Here is a 20863-nt window from a genome sequence, read left to right as displayed (position 1 = left end):
CAGGCTGCCGGAACCCAGGGCACATGCGATAAATACTTGCTCTTAAAGGAAAGAGTGACTTTCAACATTCTGTCACCAATAGCCGGTCATGCTGGCCGCTGCAGCTCACTGCCCTCCCCGGAGGCCAGTTCATCCTGTCAAACCAGAGAGCCTTCTGCGACAAATCTTCTACCGCAGCAGAGGGGAGGAAGAGTGGTCATTAGGGGGCGAGAAAGAGGGGGCACCTCAATGGCCTTTAAAAGCCAGTGACGCCCCCGGAGCCGCTCACGGCTGCAGGCAGAGGTGGGACACACCTCTCACCGCGATTCCCTCGACTGGCCCCGGATACACCCCAGGCTTCCACACTGGGAAGGCGGGGTATAGTAACAGTAAGAGCAGTAGCTGATCTCTGCAAGTGCTACTGCAGGCGGGACATGCGTCAGCGGCCTTACGTAGTAACACAAGGGACAAGTACACGGTGGGTGGAGCGGGTCCACCCCGTACTGGGGTGCCTGGTGCCTCCGGACACTGTCCATCTGTCTGTCCACACACACATCTCACTTATCAAAGTACCCTGGGTGCCCTTTTCACCATAAAGTCATATTTTTACATTTGTGTGTTTCAAAGAATTATTTTTTATGTTTTACAATGGATTTAATAAATAAATGAACATTTTTACCTTGCCTAACACTAAACCTTGATATATTTTTAAAATTTAAAATAAAAAAATAAGATAAACAAAACCCCTAATGCTTTTCCACGTGGGCCAGGCCCCCAGACCTGCTCCAGGAAACCCTTCTCTGCCTTTTCTCTCTGTGAGGTGTCCTCCTACCTGGGACAGGTGGGAGCAGAGCCTGGGCTGAGCCGCAAAGCCTGGAGGTGATGGAGAGAACGCTGCCTATCCTAACAGTGTGTGAGTCTCCAAGAGGCTGGTCTCCAGGGGCCGGCAGACAGCACCACTGCCCTTGGGCGCAGTGGAGCCCAGGAAGCCAGAGGAGGGGGGTGGGGGGATTCCTGACTGCAGAGCGGGAGGCAGCACAACTCCGGGCTCAAGGGTCAGCTGGGTGTCCTCAGCTTTGTCATCTGTACAATGGGGCCATGAAATGCCCAGACTGAACGATCTACTATTTATACAGTGCTTGCCATTTGCATCTGGCACAAGCACGATACAAACAAGTGTTAAATAAGGAAATGTCCTGAAATTCCAAACCAAGCAAAGCCCAGCTCTGGACGCAGCAAGGGGAGGACCAGGAAGAGCCTCCTTCGGGATATAAGGAAGGGCTGCCCACTCCATCCTGCTTTGGGGAACGACTTCGTTCTTTGCCTCTTAAGACCCTGCAGGAAAGAGCAGGATGTCCCAAAACACGCGGGCTCCTGCGGGACGGCTGCCGTCCAGCCTCGGGTGGGGGACGCTTTTCCTGGCAGGTGGCCTTTTTCTCATCTGTCCTTGTCGCCTCCCCACCACTGCTGAGGCTCTGAGGACACTGTGAGTGAGAACCCGGCTCTTGAGGAAAAGACACGTGAGTCTGGCTCATGTGATTTCTCTGCTGGGGGTCTGCTGCCGGGGTGAGGGCGGGGCCAGCCTATTAAGCTGCACGGTCACACTTTCTTCCCCTCCCCCACACCTTAGGAAAGGAAGCCCAATTAATAGCCGTGTCCACTACGGCGAGCACTTAAAGCTAAGACACAACTGACTTCTGGCCACAAATTGGCTTTTCATTAGTGACTAAATAATAGAAACACAGTGTAGCGGGTAAAATCTCCTCTCCAGTACCTTGTACCCGGTGCGGGCCGGTGGGAGAGTTTGGCACAGAATGGGGATGGGAGGGAAGGAAAGAAAAGAGGTTTTTACAGAAAGGGTACAACGCTCATTTTTCGGGTAAACATCTCTCTATCCGAGAGCGGTGTTTTTCAACCTTGGCTAAACATTAATCCCCTGAGGAGTTTAAAAGCATCTAGTTGCCCAGGTCATACCCCCAGGCCAGGCCAGTGTGTTCAGTTGTTTTTTCCCTAAAGTCAGCAAGCCAAACACTAAAAGTTACACACGGTTCTAAAAGGCCTAGTGGGCTCGTCCAGAGCAGGGGTGGACAAATTTCTTCTGCAAAAGACCAGAGACTAAATGTTTTCGGCTTTGTAGGGCCACGTCGTCTTGGTTGTATCTGCTCAGCTCTGCCATCGTGGCATGAAAGTGGTCACGGATGACTCATGTGGAAACACGTGAGCACAGCCGTGTTCCAATAAAACTTTATTTACAGAAACAGACAGCGGGCCAGAGTTGGCCCGCGGGCCGGCATTTGCCCATCCCTAGCCCAGAGGAGATAGGGGACAGCGGCTCTGCTAAATCTCTCCTGAACACCTCCAAACACGTTTCCCCTGCCAACACAAGACCCCGCCCTTTGCAGACCCAGTCATGAAAGTCATGTCGAACACCCAGCAAGCGTGTGTTCAGCCTGACCGTGGCGGGTAGGTCGCTGGAGCCGGGCAGGGGCGCCTAGGCCTCGCTCCGCTCCTCCGTCTACTTCTGTGTATGTTAAAATGTCTTCCAAGATGAAACGTTTAGAAGAGGAAATTTTTTAAAAAGAGAGGAAAATTCCCTCATTAAAAAAACCACAAGCTGAGACTGGCGGGAAGTCTGGGGACCGCGGGGCCCAAGCCCGGGGCGCGGCCCTGGGGCGCGATGCAGGCGGCCCGGGGGTGGCAGGGAGGGTACTCACGACCAGTAGAGCAGCATGAGCAGGAAGGGGCAGATGATGAGGGCCTGCAGCACCTGCCAGTCTCGGCACAGGGCGGCCAGCCCGGGCATGAGGAGCTGCCCCGCCGTGGCCACGAAGCTCGCCACCATCGTGATCAGGAACCGTCTTCCCGGGGGGCAGAGCTCTATGCCTGCAACACAGAAGGGACAGGAGAGCCATGAGCGCCGGGCCAGCACACTTCCCATCTGGCCAAGGACCGCAAGGTGGTACGTCAAGGCTGAGATGCTCGCTTTGACAGCTGCACGAGCTGAGGCTCCCCTTGCAAAGGGAGCGAGAGCGTTGCTCAGGGCCACAGAGCAAGTCGTGGCCGAAGAACGCTGTGATGGAGAGCGGCCGGCCCAGGAACTGGGAGGTGCTGCCTCGTGGGGAGACCGAGCGTGTGCGTCACACGCGGCCCCCATACCTCTGCTCTCTCGGCGTCTCTGAGCCCCCTCTGCCGCCCTTCCTTCCGTCTCCGCTGCTGGACCACGTGGCCCTCCCAACCTCTGCACGGGGCACAGGAAGCCCAGCCCAGCTCCCCCCGCCTCGCCACCCCTCCTTCCGTCCCAGTGCTCCGGGAACTCTGAGTTCCAAGCAACCCACTCACACGTGAGACCAAGACAGGTCAGTCGCACCCAACCGATCTTCTGAACAAGACACAAGCCAAACCGTGAAGCAGACTGGATCACGTAGGGCGGATCTCACCCAAGCTCCCCCTCCCTCTCAGAATTCTGCTGCCCCCCCGTGACCTGGGCTTCCCACACACCCTCCTCAGATGACGGCTCTGCTAGCAGGGGCAGGTCTGATTCACCTTCATAGCTCCCAAAACACCAGTGTCTGCCTTCAATAAATGTCAAGGACAGCACGGTCCCTCCTGTTTGCAAGAATCTATGCTCTTAATTTGACCTCGCGTAAAAAAAGATGGTCACAAAACCTTAAATTGTAGCACCCAAGTGACAACCAGTGCATACCCACTACATGAATTCCTGTAATAAAAGTCCCCAGTACTAGAAAATGCAGCTGGGTTTTATATATTTTCCCCCTATAGAGCCTGTAATTTGTTTGCTATTGTTCCTCAACAATTTGCAGGATTCCCTAAAGCTTGCTTTTTTTTCATTTTTTTTAAAAAAAGCATAGTTAAAATGATTTTTTAAAAAAGAAGAAGACAGACCCTCAGGAGAGAATACTTCTCATGCCTCTGTATCCAGAGACTGTTCGTAGATCAGTGGCTACAGCCCATCTGCTGGCTGTCCAGAGGCCAGAGCAGAGGTCAGAGGTCAAAAGGCAGTAAGAAGGGAAGCGGATGAGAGGGGGCGAAACAGGCAAATTACATTTGGCCACAGGATGGAATCGGCGTTAACAAGGATCATGCTCTACACCAGCCAATACCTACAGCAGCTCATCAGTAAGGAATAATGGTCACCAGAATCTCCATCCTTGCCCTGCCACAGACAAACAGGTCAGCATCACAGCCGTCTGTGAGCGCGAGAGAAACCTGGCCTTGCTGATAGAGAACTTTTGCTATTTAATTAAGAAAATAGGATCAAACAGCTCTCTCCTGGCCATTTACTGTGCTGCTGTTCCTTTCAGCGCCCAGGCCAGGTTCACATAAAGGATTACTTCCTAGCGGGGCTCAGGTATTTACCCCACATCTGGCGTTCCTTTTTTTTTTTTTTTTAACTTTTTATTTTGGAGTATAGCCGATTAACAATGTTGTGATAGTTTCAGGTGCACAGCAAAGGGACTCAGCCATACATACACATGTATCCATTCTCCCTCAAACTCCCCTCCCATCCAGGCTGCCACATAACATTGAGCAGAGCTCCCTGTGCTATACAGTAGGTCCTTGTTGGTTATCCATTTTAAATACAGTCGACCCCAAACTCCCTAACTATCCCTTCCCCCTGCCCATCTGGCATTTCTGCTCTTAAAAATAATAAAGAGATCAGGGTCTTTTAGAGAAGACTAACAGTTGCAGGTTCCAGTTTTCACGTATTAAATAAGCACAAGCAGTGGATGTGCTGCTATGGAAACCAGAACTCGGCATCAGCCAGGGCGAGTGGGATGGTCTGAGGCCTGGCACAGGTCAGGGTCGGATGAGAAAATTCAGCACTTGGCCACTCCGAGAGGTGACGTCAAGACAGCATAATGGCTTCACTTCCTCGGGTTCGCTGTTTCGACAGGCCCTGCGCGGGGCTGGCGGCTCTCCTCTTCCCCACCTGGCTCTTTGATTTCGCAATGCGGGAAGTATGAAAATATCTGCAGCTATCGTTCTGTTCCCCCAGGCCCCCTTTGGGACGTCTAATCCCACACATCAGTCTACACCACGTGCTGTCACACCGAGGATCACAGGCAACGTCCCAAACCCAGGTCGAGGTCTGTGGGCGACAAAGGAGCATCGCCCCGTGACAGGCAGATGATTCCAGTCTGGCCCCTCCTCCCTCTACCCTCCCTGCTACCACTGCTCAGACGATGATTGCCCTGTCATGGCTCTCCTCCTACAGGGTCTCTCCTGCCTCGCCCGCGAGGGGCCCGAGCGATCCTCTAACTCCCAGCTACCCGGACGGACGCATCAGCGTCACCTGGGAGCTTGTTAGGCACACAGAGCCTCAGGCCCCGCCCAGGCCCCCAGCATCACACCCGCGTTCTAACGAGAGCCCCAGACGCCTCCCTGACAAGCACTGGCTCACTGTGCTTCTCCCAAACCGTGGGCATCACCCACAGCAGGAGAAATGCTTTTGTCTCCCAGGCACACGTCTATGAGAGCGGAATAAGTAAAATCATTTCCCGACCTCTCCAGGGCTTCTGTTTTGCTAGGAATCCTAGCAGAGATTTTGCTTTATCTCATCACGTAGAAAAACGTAGAGCATTCCAGCAGATCTACAGTATTTTAGTATTCCTGCCGAGGCAATGGAAAAACACAGCCGTTTGATGTAAGGACACGGGTATGACACTTACAATGACCCTTTTGCCTTGACTCACCAGGAATTCATTCCAAACTGCCTGAAATCAACTGTGTTCTGAAGGTGGCTGTAAAGATGTTCAAAAAAGAAAAAGCAATTATCAAAGAACCTCAGGCACTTTTTGGGTTTGCCGTTAATCACATGCTCCTTTTGGATGATGAGAAGTCAGTTTTTCTGAAGTGAGGAGAGGAAAGAATACATCAGGACGTGAACGTCCTAAGTCCCCGCATCTGGGAGGGGGTGGGGACCGCAGGTAGATGGCTCTCCCCGAGGAACGTCTGATCCCGGCTCTGCGCACAGGAGCACTCAACCCTTATCCTTTCTTTTTTTTTTTTTAAATTTATTTATTTATTTTATTTATTTTTGGCTGTGTTGGGTCTTCGTTTCTGTGCAAGGGCTTTCTCTAGTTGCGGCGAGCGGGGTCCACTCTTCATCGCGTTGCGCGGGCCTCTCACTGTCGCGGCCTCTCTTGTTGCGGAGCACAGGCTCCAGACGCGCAGGCTCAGTAGTTGTGGCTCAGGGGCCCAGTTGCTCCGCGGCATGTGGCATCCTCCCAGACCAGGGCTCGAACCCGTGTCCCCTGCATTGGCAGGCAGATTCTCAACCACTGCGCCACCAGGGAAGCCCCTTAAGTGCATTTTTAAAAAGCTGTGTATGTTGTTGCAGGTCTGGGAGTCTACGTTTTCTTGGGATCTCGAAGTGCTCCCAGCTGCTCTGAAATGAGTCTCCAGGGATTTTCTGGATGGCAGTCGGCCGTAAGGAGGGAACACATGCAGCTGGCTGAGGGCATCCACACAGAACGAGGAGGAAGTGGGCCCTGCAGGGGAGAGGCTGGGGCGCCAGTGTGGGCGCACGGCAGGCGTGGGACCCCTTCCCTGCCTCTTCCCGTCCGGGTGAAGTCGCCCAGCCTCTGTGCTGCGCCTTCCTGGCCTACAAGGTAGATAACGTTCCTCGGCCACGAGGTGACGCACATCCAACCGCCACTCAAGGCTGTCGTCCCTACAGACCTCAGGCTCAGGCCGTCTGGGTCCGGCTCCGGGTGGGCTCATGTCCCCCAGAGACTAACGCCAGTAAAGTAAGTGCTCCCACGCGGGACCTGAACGATCCTGGGTTTTAGGCAAAACTCAGTGGGAACAGACAAAAGGATACGCGTGCACAAGCCCCTGTGACAGGACTCCTGGACGTCAGTAGCCTCTGCTCTCCAGGGGATGCTGAGGGGGTTGGGTGGAGAGAACTGTCTCCCCGGGTGACGGTCCCGCTCTCGCCGCCTCCGCCTCCCCTTCTGGCTGTGAGGCCCAAACCCACCTCCCCCCACCCTCACGAACTCCTGCACCAGGTCCCCAGGAAAGAAACAGGGAGTCTGGACTGGCAAGAAACCAGCCTGCACGCAGGTGCCAGCACACGCTCCCAGCCAGCCCAGCAGGATTTCAAGCCCTGCTCCTGTCCCCACGACTTCTCGAGAAGCGCCAGCCCCTGCGGTTTCCCTGGGGCGCCACGCGGGTCACTGTGGCTGGACCCAGACGTCACCCCACCTGGGACGGGGGTTGGGGGGACTCAGCTCGCTGGAGGAGGGAGACGGGCTCAGGAAAGGACAGTCTCCCCCAAACTGTGTTCAAGCACCAGAACTAAACATGCTTCTGGATCCGCCGGGGAGTGAGAAATCCATCAAAGCCCAGGGCACCGCTGAGCGGCTCAGCCATCCCCACGAAGGGGCAAGCCCACCAAGGGCCGCCGGGCCCCTCGCAGCCCCGTGGCAGCAGCACAGGCCACTCAGAGGCCACTGGGCCAGACTCATGTCCTTCCACGCGGAGCCCCCTTCCCATCCTCCCAACCACCTCTGTCATCAGCCGAGTAGCTGAGGGGCCACTGGGGAGAAACCGCCCGAAGGAGAAGGAAGGGGGCCCCGCCAAATGGAAGGGGGTGGCATCGCGGCCCCCCACCTTGGGCACCGGCTCCCTCCAGCCTGGCCCGGCCCAGCCTCCGGGCTGCTGATGCCCCCCCGGGCCCGGGCTCCTCCCCAGCAAGGGAGGTGCGCTCACTGGCCGCTGCCCTGACACCCGCCGGCCTCTCTCCTCTTCCACGCTTCCTGCCCTCACCAAGCTGGCCCGGAAGGGGACACACCACTCTCTAATTACTGCCCTGGCTGAGGACACGGGGCCCCCAGAACCCCGGAAAATAGACCTGTGACATGTGATTTTGGAATTCCTTATTATAGCAAGAGCGCCTGAAATCGCCAGTCATGGAGACTCAAATAGCATCTGAGGGCGTGACTGTAAAAGGCTGCTATTATCACAACAGCTCCACATCTTCCCTTCCCCGTGGAAAACTTCCTCTTCCTCTCAATTTAGGACCTGCCAACCCAGCGGAACGGTTAAAACCCCCTCCATTTAGAGAAAAGAAGATAAAAAAATATGCAAATGTAAATATCTCCTACAAATCACATTCCAGTGCCTGCCAGACACACAGACTCAAACATTGAATGCTCAAATGCAGAAGAACCACATGACCCACCTGCTGGGTTACCCATCAGGTCTGCAGCGCTGGGCTAAGGCACAGCTCCCCCTCGCTGTGGCTAAACACGTCGGTGGGCATTTTTCATCCGTTAAACTCACTCAGTCTGCACAACTCTCTGGTGTAGGTACTGTTTTTAATGCTCGTTTTACACAAGAGGACCCTAAAGCTCAGAGTGATTAAGTGACTTGTCCAAGATCACACAGCTAAGGAGGGAACTGAGTTGGAACTGAAGCTAGGTCCTCCGTCCCCCTGGTGTCCCCCCCGCCCCCCCCGCCTGGCTGCAGGCAGGTCTCCAACAGGAGTCCCCGGTGGTGGGTCTGGCCTCTTTGCCGCGCCCACCGGAATCTGAGGTCCTGGAGGTCAGGCCTCCTCGGCTTTGCTCACTGCCCTTCCTCAGAGCCTGGGATGGTGCCTGGCACACAGCGGGGACTCAGGTCTCTGTCACCTGAAGAACCTCGTGATGGACTCTTCCCGTCTAGTTCAGTGGCTTTACCTGTGCTCCTCTTTCCTTACATTTCTATGATGGAATCAGTTAGGGTCACGGTAGCTGAGATTGGTTAGTAAATCTGCAGAAGCTGGTCTTACACGGGAGCTCATCGTGGTTCACAGATTCACACGCTGATCGCTGTTGGGGGGGACGCTGCCCACAAAGCCCACTGACGCAGTACGAGCCACGGAGCCCAGTGTCCTTTCCAGACAACGAATTCTTTCTATCACCTTGTGTTTCTTTTAAACGAGCATTATAACTACTCAAAATGAGGAAAAAGGATTTAAATGCTCACTAACGTTTCCGCTTAGCAATCTCTTCTGTTTAAAAACAGTGACTGATGTTCAGCAGTACACGCTTAAGAATTTAAATTAATACCACTTCCAGTCTCGCAGCATTTAGCGAGAGAGGAAAAATCCAGCGAGAGAAGGGACTTCATACATCAGAACAGCCTCAAGGCCACTGAAATCCTTGCATTTTGCGTCTGCTGAGCACCTTCAAGCTGAGTGAAGGAGCAGTTACAGAGAGTGGGTGATTTTCGGGTCCAGAACACAGGTTTCCGGCTGCCAGTTCCAAAGTGACAATTCTCATTTTCTTTGGTACCATCCATCCTATGGGTCAAAATCGCACTTACTGACCAATCATGTTTGCATCATTAGATTACGCATCCGAGCAGTGTCCTCAGAGACGGCAGATGTGAATGCTCAGGGGAAGGTGGCCCAAGAGAACCGTCCTAAGTTACTTCCAACTCTGCCTCACATCAGCGGCACACAGCTCCCCAGGTGTCGGAGGGCAGGCAGGATCACCCAACTCTTATTTCTCTTCAACAGCACTGTCGACATTGTTGTTGTTTTATGAGCTTGACAAGCAGTCAGGAAAGTAGGGGTTGGGTTTATGGTAAACAGAATATATCTCAACATGAGGTCACAGTATCATTACTGTATAACACCTGGTAATGGTAAATGTACTTCACTCTTTAGCATATTCTTCCTAAACAGGAAGGAATTCTTAGCAATTAGTCTTTCTAAACAAGGTCTTCCTTTTTTCTCACGTGCCTCTTCTTTGTACCTTCCCGTTTCTCTTATGTCTGCATTTATAAAAACTTTTGAAAGTTCATACATTCACCAAGAAGAGAGAATCGTGTAACGAATCCCCAAAGACCACGTGTGGGGTCAGCAATGATCAATATTTTGCTTCTCTCGGTTCTTCTGCCACTTTCCTTTCACTGTTTCCTGTAATATTTTAAATCAAATTCTTGAAATCATCCACTTCTAAGCCCACAGACGTCTCTCTATAAAAAGGGTATTTTCTTACGTAAAGACCAATACCATCATCACATGTAACAAAATCTATGATAATTCTTTAATATTATTTATTCTCCAGTCTATGCTCCAATTATTCAATTACCCCCAACATCTCTTTATGGGTGTATGTTTAAAACACCAGGTCCAAACGAAATTCATACGCTTGGCTCTACGTCTCCTTCAATCTAGAAAAGCCCCTCCCCATCCCCTTTCCCAGGGCGCCGTCTTGTTGAAGAGGCCAGACGGGCTCTGGTTTTGTCTTAATACCTACTTCCCGTGGGGTGCTGACTTGTTCCTTCATTCTCTGTTTTAATCTCTGAACAGTAAGTTAGACCTGAAGGTCCAGCTGGACTCAGGTGCAACATTTTCGGTAAGAACGGCTCGTGGTGGGCCTGTGCTTCCTGCTGCAGCCCCCCAGGAGGGGCACCTATTTTGGAAGATGCTGAGCTTGACCAACAGACTCACGTGGTGGTGTCTCAGCCTCCCATCCGGAGCCGCTCACCAACACCTTCCTCCTGGCTTCAACATCCCCTGACGGGCAAGGCCCACATCAGTGATTTCATCAGGGGTGCAAGATTTTCTAATTCCGTCGTTCATTGCGCGTTGTTTTTCGCCTTGAGTTATATTTGTACGGAAGAACTTTTATTCACCAGGGAGGGCCATTCAGAAGAGGCAGCACTACGGAACCACAGTCACACCAGGCGATGGGTAATTTCACAGGTCACGTCACCTCTGAGAGCTCCCACTGTGCTCAGAGCAAAAGCAGGCCTTCACAGTGACTTGAGGCCTGACGTGTTCTCCAGCCCCTTCCCCCTCGGACCTCATCTGCCACTTCCCCTGCCCATCACCCACTGGCCTCCTTGCCGCACCTGCTGTCTGTCCCTGTGCCTGGAACACCCCCCACCCCCAGTGTCCCACGCTCCCTCCGCCCACGTGTCACCGGATCAGGGAAGCTCTGCCCGACCACCCCACACAAAACAGCCATCCCTACCCTGTCTCAGCTCCCCAAGTTCTTCCTGATGACTCACCACACAGGGGACAGTGTCTCTGGACAGTGGTTCTCAAGTGTGGTCCCAAACCAGCAGCAGTGGCACCTGGGACCGTGCTGGAAACACAAATTCTAGGGCCCTGCTCCAGACCTGCTGAATCCGTACCTGGGGCTGCATCTGGCAACCTGTGTTAACAAGCCCTACAGCGGACCTGACAAATATCACATCATTCAATCCTTCTAATAACCCTAGGAGGTAGCACTGTTTTATCATTAAATTTTAAAGATAACAGAACACAGATTCCTGGGCCCCAGCCTCGAGACGCTGATTCGGGGGGTCTGGGTCAGGGTCCCGGAATCTGAGCTTCTAACAAGCTCCCAGGCCATGCAGGTGCTGCGCGTTCAGGGACCACGCTCTGAAACCCAGCGCTGTGAACACCGTAGGGAGAGTTCTACACATCTTAGCCCTGAGATCCCTTATCAGTGTCCCCTTTGCAGCATTAGCGTATTAAAACTAACACAACTCAAGGCTACACTGCAGCTTCGAACACCTGTTGGCCTGCAGGCCTTGGGGAGACTACATGCTTGCTTTTTTCCCCATCACCATATGTGTGACTTCCTTTCCCACTGAAGAAAATAGCTCTTCCAGTGCCCCCAGGGCAAGGCAGGCAGAGGCTTAAAAGACCTGGAGTTGCAAAGAAGTTCAACTCTCAGCCTAATTCAGATGAAGGGAAACTCAGAGAACACCCACCGGGGCTGGCAGAGTCCAAAGCCAGGCAGGTAAGAAACGTGCCAAACCGGCCTGGGATGAAGGGTGAGCCTCCAGCGAATCACGGCTCGCTGGCTCTGTGTAAAGCCCTTCAAATTCAATTAGAAGAAAACCTCTGTCTGGGTCGCACGGAACTCGGCGGGGGCCAGGGTCCGCCACGCGCTGCCGGCCCGCTGGCTTCACTCACGGGGGGAGAAAGGTCGCAGAGGCTGCTGCAAGCAACCACGCCTGCGCCTCCCTGTCTCTTCAACGTCCAGCGCTGCACCCAGCCCCCAGCAGACGCTCAGAAAATGCCGCGCTGAAATGACAGAAGCAAGGGAGGCACCCATTTCCCCGGGAGCCCAAGGGCTGGGTACGTGAGGAACTGCAGCTTCTACAGCACCTCCGCACCCGGGCAGGTGGGTCTCAGATGCAAGGAGCCCCTCGGAGCTGCCGACCACAGAGGAGCTGGCAGCCTACTGGTCAGGGCCACGCCCGCCTGCCCGCGCGGCTCCCAGTGGAATCGGCACCTGTGGCAGCGCGTTCAGGGGCTGCTGCCTGGGTGCCGGGGGGGCAGCTGTCACCGCTGAGCCCGGCCTGCTCCGCCAGCACGCGCGTGGCATCTGTTCTTTTCCTTTCCTTTCCTTTTCACTCTTGGAAGGAACCTACGAGGCAGGTAGTTATCTTTTCTTCCGAATGGGATGGACGGGCCAGGGGAGCTTCGGAACTGCCCTGGGTTCTCACATCGCCGGGCCAGGCGCCTTACACACGCCCCCAAACCGCACCCGCAGGACCCCCTCCTCGCGGGTGTTAACAATCTTCTGTGTACACACAGCTGGGCAGGGAGGAGGCTGAGTCTGGGGAGCCTGGAGGGAAGGTCACAGGAGGGAAGGTCACAGGAGGGAAGGTCACAGGAGGGAAAGGGACGGACCCGGTAAAGGCTCCACGGAGGGTAAGCCGCCGGCGAGGGCCCAGCAAGGCCCCGGGCTCGGCTCTGCCCCAGTGGCCCCGCGGCGTTCCCTCTGCTACTGAGTTCTGTCTTCTGTAGGAGGAACGTTGGAGAAGATTACAAAGCTGCGCAGGGGATCAGAACGTGACGCTTTGGCGGAAGGTTGGTTTTGAGCTGAAGGCAACGGAAAACCAGCAGAGGCAGCAAAAGCTCTCTGCTTTCCTCCCTCCCGCCGGGGGGCAGGGCACAGCCTCCTCTGTGCAGGGCCCCCTGCCCCTGTACCAGGAAGAGGAGACTGGACGACTCATTACTGGGGACGGGGCCCATCTGAGCCCACTTCACACGCCTCCCTGGGAGAGCCCTCCTCTTCCACGAGTGTCCCCCGTATACGTACCTCTGCACAATTCACCTCCCCCTAGAAGCCCAGACCCTTTCCCTTTGTCCTGTCACTTCTACACCCTTTGTTAAAACTGCGTATAAGCTTTCAAGCCTAATCGATTCCTTGGGTTTTCACTTCCTTTTCTGTGAGAACTGTGTACACATAAAAATTAAAATATTAACATCAAACAAAATTCGTATGCCTTTCCTCCTGTGAATCTGTCTTCTGTCAGTTTAATTTGCAGGGCCCCAGGCACTACACCTAAGAGGGCAGAGAAAAAAAGTTTTTTTCCTCCCCTCCAGTTGCATCCTCAAAATTGTAACATTTCCTAAGCGTGTGATCATCTTTGTCATAATTATCAAAAGAGAACAATGCTGTTAGAGAAGGCAAAGTCTGTAGAGAATTTAAAGTGGAGGCATTAAGATGAGCTCAATCCCACAGGGAGATGTATGTAGGCTTTTCGGTTTTCATCTTCTGTCTGAGAACGCCGGACCTTTCTAGCCCAGAGTCACTATTCCATCGAGAGTAACTGCATGGAGTGGAGGGGGCGAGAGAGACCCCAGGAAGGGGTTCCAGGAGGAGGGCTTGTGGGTCCAGGGGGCTCGATAGAGGAAGCAACCCCCAGACTGAAGCCTGATGCATGTGGTGGAGGGGACAGGTGACCAGGTGGGAGAGGACGTGCTGGCAGAGGGGACGGAGGGGTCAGGGGGGAGAGTGGTCAGTCACTCCTCAGGTGACAGACAGCTGTGTGGCTCTCATTCCCACCACGACTAGAATGCAAGTCAGCCTCCTGCCAACTGGGGTTCGTAGCCTTTAAAACTGCCCCAATTTCGATAAAAATGAAACCGGCATTCCTTCCCCAGCCCTCCCCTCCCCCTGCCTCCCCCCCAGTGTGATAACCTGGCACCACGCTCACGGGTTTTGATAGGGACAGACACTGACCATCACTCGCCAGGTGCAGCCGGGTTCCCAAGCCCTGGCCCCGTCCCTCCTGGGGCGAAGTCTCGGCTTTCCAGCTCATGACCTTGAGGAATATCTGCCCCGAGGCCAGCCTCCCTCTGCAGATGTACGAAATTAAAAAGACTGTGTCCGCAAGAATCCACCTGCCGGCCGCTCCTTTCCCACGGAAACAGCATCATCCAAGACAGGTAGCCCGGAGGCGGCAACGGGGAGAGCAGAAGCGCTGAAATGGGCTGGACTTTTCCATTTGCCAAGTACCGGCCTCGTGGTCTTGAGCTGAGTACTTAACACGCTCATGCGGTCGCGGGAGAGGGTGACAGGTCCCCGCTGGAAGGACCGGTGACAGGGGGTGAGCTGCCGGGCTGGTGTGCCCCAGCGCCTGACACAGCCCATCCGAGTACCAGCTCAGGGACTCGGTCCAACGGCCCCGGGGCTGCGGGAGACGCTCACGGCCACCGCAGAGGCGCTCGCAAAACGCCCCTTTAGTTCCAGGTAACCACGAAACAAATGAACTTTTGTAGAAGTTTATAACTCTTGTGAAAGTTGGGGACTTTTCGCATGAGAATGGCAACCTCCAAAGTGCCGGGAATGCTAACCATAGTATACAGAGGAAGGGCCTTTCTACGTGATCCACTGTGTAAAGGCGAGCAAGGATTTTCCAGGCCCCACGTGAAAAGGGAGAAGACAACTGTCGCAGCAAATGTGCAAGCAACAGAGCACAGGTCGCGTGGAAATGGATGGGCCACGGGGAAAGGACAGCCCCGGAAGGCGAGGATGGGAGAGGTCCCAAGACATTTGTCTGTGGGTTTTGATGGGCTCCGTTTGGAAGGGACATGCTTAGCATTTGGAAAAGCGGCCCTGGAGGCACTATAGGTTCTAAGTAATTGTATTTAGAAGAGCAGTGTCTTCACACTACGTTCCTTCTTGAAGGGTAACGGTGAACGGCCGGGAGCCGCATCTTTCACGCCCCCCGTGAACGCAGGCGTTCACATCACACACACACACACGACCGTTTCATACCGTTCAAAACGGCGTGAAGTCAGGGATTGTACGGCTCGCTCTAGTTCTTGCTTCTGAAGGAGGTATGTTCAGGACAGACAGCACTTTATAAAGCGCAGGACCCTCACGGTGAGGCTCTCTAGAGGCCGACCTGCCCCGGGTGCCCTTGTGAGCTGCAGTGGGAAGAGTCTCCCAGAAAGCATCCCTCCTCTCAAGTTGAGAGGCGGCTTGTCAGCTACAAGGGATTTAAAGTTTGGAAAAGTTCTGCCACTGAATTATAATTTTTTTTTGTTTGTTTAAAAGATTTGATTCCGGGCTTCCCTGGTGGCGCAGTGGTTGAGAATCTGCCTGCCAATGCAGGGGACACGGGTTCGTGCCCCGGTCCGGGAAGATCCCACATGTCGCGGAGCGGCTAGGCCCGTGAGCCACAACTACTGAGCCTGCGCGCCTGGAGCCTGAGCTCCGCGACAAGAGAGGCCGCGATAATGAGAGGCCCGCGCACCGCGATGAAGAGTGGCCCCCGCTCGCCACAACTGGAGAAAGCCCTCGCACAGAAACGAAGACCCAACACAGTCAAAAATAAATAAATAAACTTATTAAAAAAAAAATTTGATTCCAAAAGCCTACTTTTCATATGGTGTAAGAGTCTGTTTCAAGGCCAAGCTTTGAGGACACACCTGAAGCTCACTGTTAGTATAATGACTGTCAGACCTCCAGGAAACTTCCAAGGTGGGTTTGTTTTGTTTGCTCTCTCTCTCTCTCCCCCCTTCTTTGGTCCAGAACATAAAAGCACGGAAGTCACCCCACTTCAGATGTGATGCTGCAGTCACCGGTGGTCATTGCTGTGGTATCAGGCGACAATCAAATGTAAATGCTGTCACACAAAACAACCCCAGAGTCTGGGGTACGTGTTCAGCCAGCACCTCTGAGACATGCTGGGCCACCTTTGACAAAGTTGACAGAAGAGAAAGAGGCACAGGGGCAGAAAACAAACTATTCACTTATCATCTATCACGACCAAAGCCCTCCTGCCAGGGTGGGGCTGTGCTTGGAATTAATTACTAGCGGGGAAAGACTCCATCTGGTTTGGGAAAAATCAAAATTCGAGTGACGGGCTTTACACAGAACAAATAATGTAAATTCCTTAAAAGAAAAGTTAATAGATTTAAAAAAATCATATAACTTAAATCTCCACGTACTTCTCTCATTTCCTGAACAAATTCTAGGGTCCAAGTGATTAAATGTATTTCGATTCATGGACAGGGGAAGCAACCTGCCCAAGAGAGTTAAGAAGGTAACCCAAGTTTCGTAACACCTAACCTAGGATTTTATTCCTCTAGGTAAATGATATGGGTTTAAATGCTGGGTATGTCTGTGTGAAAACTTACGTTCAATCAGCATTTTAAGATGGGACCCTGAATTTCAAATTAAACCCATTACAGCGTGATATTTAAAGGATATAAATCTCCTTAACATCGTTCAACTCCTCCAGAAAGTCATTGTATGGCTCATACATTGACATAAAGCAAAACTGAAAAGAACACCTCAATTCACTTAGGCAACCAACTACTAAAACTGAAATGCAGAATGAAGTAGAGCCCCAGGAACTATGAACGAGGCCATGCGGGGTCACCCCCGCACCTGTGGTCCTCCTAAACGCGGAGGTTCTCCCAAAGCAGTGCTCCTCAGAGGATGGCTCCCTTAACCCTCTGCATCACCCCCCCACCCCGGGATCCCCTGCCCAAACCTACGGAATCAGACACTTCCTCGGTAGAAGCCAGAGTTTAGCGGGGCGCCCAGGAGATGCTGATGTACCTCTGTCATCAAGCTCCAGCAAAACTGATGGGGTTCTTCATCGGTCTCAGACTACCATCAGACAAATAACACCTTCACCTGTTACTGTTGCAGGGGAGGGGAAACCTCTTCCCTACCCTTTTAGGTGCGCTTCCTGGGGGCCTGTGAATTAAACTGACAAAAGGCAGATTAGGAAGAGAAAAGACAAAGTTCACTGCTGACTATGGACTCGGGGGCTCACAAAGAAAGTGGCTCAGAGAAGCAGTTAGAATTTGGGGCTCATACACCATCTCAACATGAGGAAGGAGTTAGGATTTCAAGGGGCAATAAATAGTGAGAAACGAATGCCAACTATGTAGATGAAAGAAACTATTGGAAAGTAAGGTTTGCTTTAGTAAAGTTTGTTTATGCAATTTCTCATCTCTGGTGACAGGAGTCACTACCCGCGCCACCTGCCCCCGGGATAGGAAGCTTCCCATAAAGGGGGATTATGGGAGTTGAATTCTTTCAGAAGATCTGCTTTTAGGCAGTAAGGCGAGTGCAGAGAAAGCCTCTTCCTGCTTCTGCCAACTCTCAAACGTCTTCAGCCCAAAGTACTCCTTATGCCACCGTGGCACATTCTGGACCCTTTCCCTAGGAAACACAGTCACCTGCATCACGGCCTTTATTCCTAACCACGTTCTTGTCCTATTCCCATTTTACAGGGTGGCCCCAAGAGGCTGGTGACCAAACAGGTCTCGGGTCATGTGGTTTACAGTACCTAGACCTTGAATCCAGACCTTTTGGATTCTAAACATCACATGTATCCTTTAAGAACAAAGCAGACAACCCTGCCCTCCAAACACGCACACAAGTCCCATTTAGACACTGTCTGCCTATTAGTCATCTCTTTTCAGTAAGACTCGCTCAATTTACCACCATGACCGCTAACCAGACTGGCTAAGCTTATCCACGAGGGCCCACTCCCGTGTTTGCTGAGACATAATGAAACACTCAGCAACCAGCCAAATGTCTAAGGGCCCAGAGCTTGCTCCTGAATTGTCCATCTGCTTCCAAACATCACGACACTGATGGATGACCTTGGGGACCGGCGTGGAGTCAGGCCCAGCAAAGAGCTCATCATTGTCAAACACTCGTGCCGACCAGCCAGCAGCTCTCCCACACGAGAAGGAAGAAAAACATTTTATTTGGAAAAGGACAAGTGGAGGGTACGAGATGGCAGAAGAAGAAAACTACATTCTATAAATATTCAGGATATTATTTCCTTCACTAAATTTTATGCTGGATTCATTAACTTTAAAGAAGATTTTTGCTAAGAAATGGAACACAAATTGGAGTGTTCAGCCCAGTCTCTGACAGCATTCGAGGAATATTCTGGTTTCTACAGCTTTTTCTTCCAGAATTGTACCTGACCAAAATGGTAACCACCTAAGGCTTTTTAAATTTAAACTTAATTAAAGTTAAATAAAATAAAAAATTCGGTTGTTGAGTTAGGCTAGCCACATTTCACGTGTTCTACTGGACAGCACAGATCTAGAATCTGATGTCCAAGTGTCGAAATAAAGACACTTTGCCAACATTCTCAAGAATATGTAAGTAGGAAGGAGGGGGAAACTGAACTTAAAAGATTATTTTTAAATTGTGAAATATTTCAAGTATACTGGGAAAGTATAAGAAATACTAGAAAACACTTGTGTGCCCAAACACTTGGCTTGGTCAAATCTTTACATTTACTGTATTTCTCCACATCTTTTTGAGTGAAGATAAGAAAGCACAACAGACACAGTGGAAGCCCCAGTGGGCCCCTTCAACGAGCTCAGTGAACGCTCTACTGAAAGTTAAAAAGGAGCCCCACGACGGTGTCCGGCAACCACGCGGTGAGGACCCTGCGCTCTGGACCAGACGGCACGGGTTCTACGTTTCTGGGACAGCTAAGAGCAACTCCAGGACGTCTGGAGATCTGCTGAAGGTTAAAGGAAACTAATTTGAATGTACAGACAGATGCATAAAGATCCTTTTCCTGGAGGTAGAAGTGGAGAGCATGTCTCGAAAGAACCAATTTCAAACTCCAAGCATGTTAAAATTCGTGATCCTTAGGCACAAATGCCTCCAACGAAACCCTTCAATATCCCCTTTCAGCGCTTGTAACTGCAGAGACAAGCTTCTTACAACTCTCCCCTGCTGAGGCCTTGAAACCGAGACGTAAACCCACAGAAACGCTGTGCCCGTGGCAGTTCGGGAGCTAGGCAGAAATAGCCACCGCCCTGGGTAAATCATTCAATAAACCTTAATATCAGGAAATGAGCAAACCCACACCGAGCAAGCTTCCTTTATACAAAGAAAACAGCTGTTTATCAGCCAGTATTTGACAAAAGGTCCACTGCTAAGCCTGTCATAAATACGCGCGTGTGTCCCAGCGCGAAGGACATCCGGCTGCACCAGGATGCCATACACACTTTCACTGAGCGTCACTTCTGTTATATCCTCGAGTCCAGTGGACTCCGGGCTCCGACACTTGGGGAATTAGCACACAGAGGTGTTCAGTGGCTAGGGAGTTTCGAATGCCAAGACGTGTGTTTTTTCGTACAGCCCACCTTCATTCAGCCAAAGAAAACAGTTCTCAGAGGGGAAGGGCCCACTTTTAAGTTATAAGGAAAGTACACGTAGCCTACCGTTCTACAAACACGGTGCCTTTTGCAGGACAAGACGCGGGACCTGTGAGTATCCAGGGGTGAGGCGTGAGCTCCCAGGTCAGAGCAGCTGAACGCAGAGTACGTTTCTACTGTTGTGTACAAACCGTTCTGCCCCCAGGAGCTGGGTAATGAAGCTGGCTTCTCCTTCAGCATTTAAACTGTTCCACTTACAACTCACGGGCTGTTCAGCCTGGAACCACTGGAACTTTCTCCTGCTCCAGGTGCGCAGGGCCAGAGACGGGCTCCCCTCCGTTACAGGACACGGCTCCCCTCCTGTGCGTGAACGATGCCACCTGACCCGCCAGCACTGCCCTCCCAGCTAAGCCCCACCTCTGCTTCCCTGCTGGCCAGTTTCTGCCACATCTAAAACCCACTACGGTTCATCTGGAGCTAAACTCACCACGGGCCTCCCCACCCCAAAGTCAGCCGTGCCCCTGACTTCTTACGTCTGTTAATTACGCATCCCTCGACGCCCCACCCCCCGCCCCCGGCTGAGGGTCCCCCTACCTGGACTCAGTCTGTGGGTCCGGGAAGCTTCCTTCCTGCAGACCCTCTGAGATCCAACTGTCCTGTCCTACCCTCTTCCATCCCTCCTGCTCCAGCTCAGGCAGGGTCCCCTCCATCACCCTCTCCCATCTCCCACCACGCGGCTCACAAGAACATCCCCTGCTTCCCCCAACCCTCCCACTGGAAATAGTCTGCCCTTGCTGATGCCCAGGACGAACACAGCCAGCCTTCCACGATCCAGCCTGGAGTCCCGGGACCTGGGGGGGACTAGCACATCTTAACCTTCAACCTTAAAGACACAGACACTGGGGGAAATTTTGAAAACATAGAAAAGTATACATTAAGTGAATCACCGATAATCCAAATGCCCGGCGTTCAGATTCCAATGTATTTCCTCCCAATCTTTTAAAGAATTAATTTAAAAAACAGAATTGGCTATCTGCTTGCTTTCCTTATTTTGTAGGACACTGTAAACATTTCCTCAAGTCGTTAGATAGTCCCCCAAACGAGGTTTTGAGGCTGCATGAGGCTTGACCCCATTAATTCATGTACCTGTCTACTCTCTAGCTGCTTCCCACTTTGTGCAGTTACACTGCCCCCCACAAAGGGACATGAATGGTCTCGAGGGCCCGGTCCCTTCTCACACTCCTCGTGTCCCCGACCCAGAGCAGCCCTGGGTGACCCCGCTGGACTGACTGACCTGCGTGTCGTCCCCCTAAAGGCCGCGCTGCGCCGGGCTCCCCTCCCACAGAGGCAGCACCCAGCCCTGCAGGAATCCCCACGCTCCTCGGGTCTCCGGCCTCTGCGTCTCCCAAGCTGCTTCCCTCCCAGCACCTCCCTCTCACCGGCGCAATCTGCTCTCACGCA

The 20863-nt window shown here is 52.7% G+C and overlaps 1 protein-coding gene and 1 long non-coding RNA gene across 9 annotated transcripts in view; one reads left to right on the top strand and one right to left on the bottom strand.

Annotated features, from left to right (window-relative positions):
• The window catches only part of SLC22A23 (solute carrier family 22 member 23), a gene marked incomplete at its 5' end in the record, with an annotated part of 153022 nt that overhangs the window by 41291 nt on the left and 90868 nt on the right, over positions 1-20863 (bottom strand). For 6 of the 8 annotated variants that reach the window (XM_082346015.1, XM_082346020.1, XM_082346021.1 and 3 more), the window contains one exon: positions 2694-2862. In XM_082346015.1, the coding sequence (XP_082202141.1) occupies positions 2694-2862 (169 nt within the window). Of the gene's footprint in view, positions 1-2693; positions 2863-20863 lie in introns of those variants that run through there. The other 2 variants (XM_082346026.1, XM_082346018.1) reach the window with 2 other exon arrangements.
• LOC309607482 lies at positions 10960-13236 on the top strand. The gene is made up of 2 exons (XR_014232416.1): positions 10960-12134; positions 12764-13236. It is a non-coding gene; the product is annotated as an uncharacterized lncRNA (long non-coding RNA).

This window comes from Balaenoptera borealis, assembly GCF_965194805.1.
Source record: "Balaenoptera borealis genome assembly, chromosome: 12".
NCBI classification, from domain to species: domain Eukaryota; kingdom Metazoa; phylum Chordata; class Mammalia; order Artiodactyla; family Balaenopteridae; genus Balaenoptera; species Balaenoptera borealis.
The sequence above is the reverse complement of the archived record's forward strand: the minus strand, read 5'-3'. Positions and strand labels throughout refer to the sequence as shown.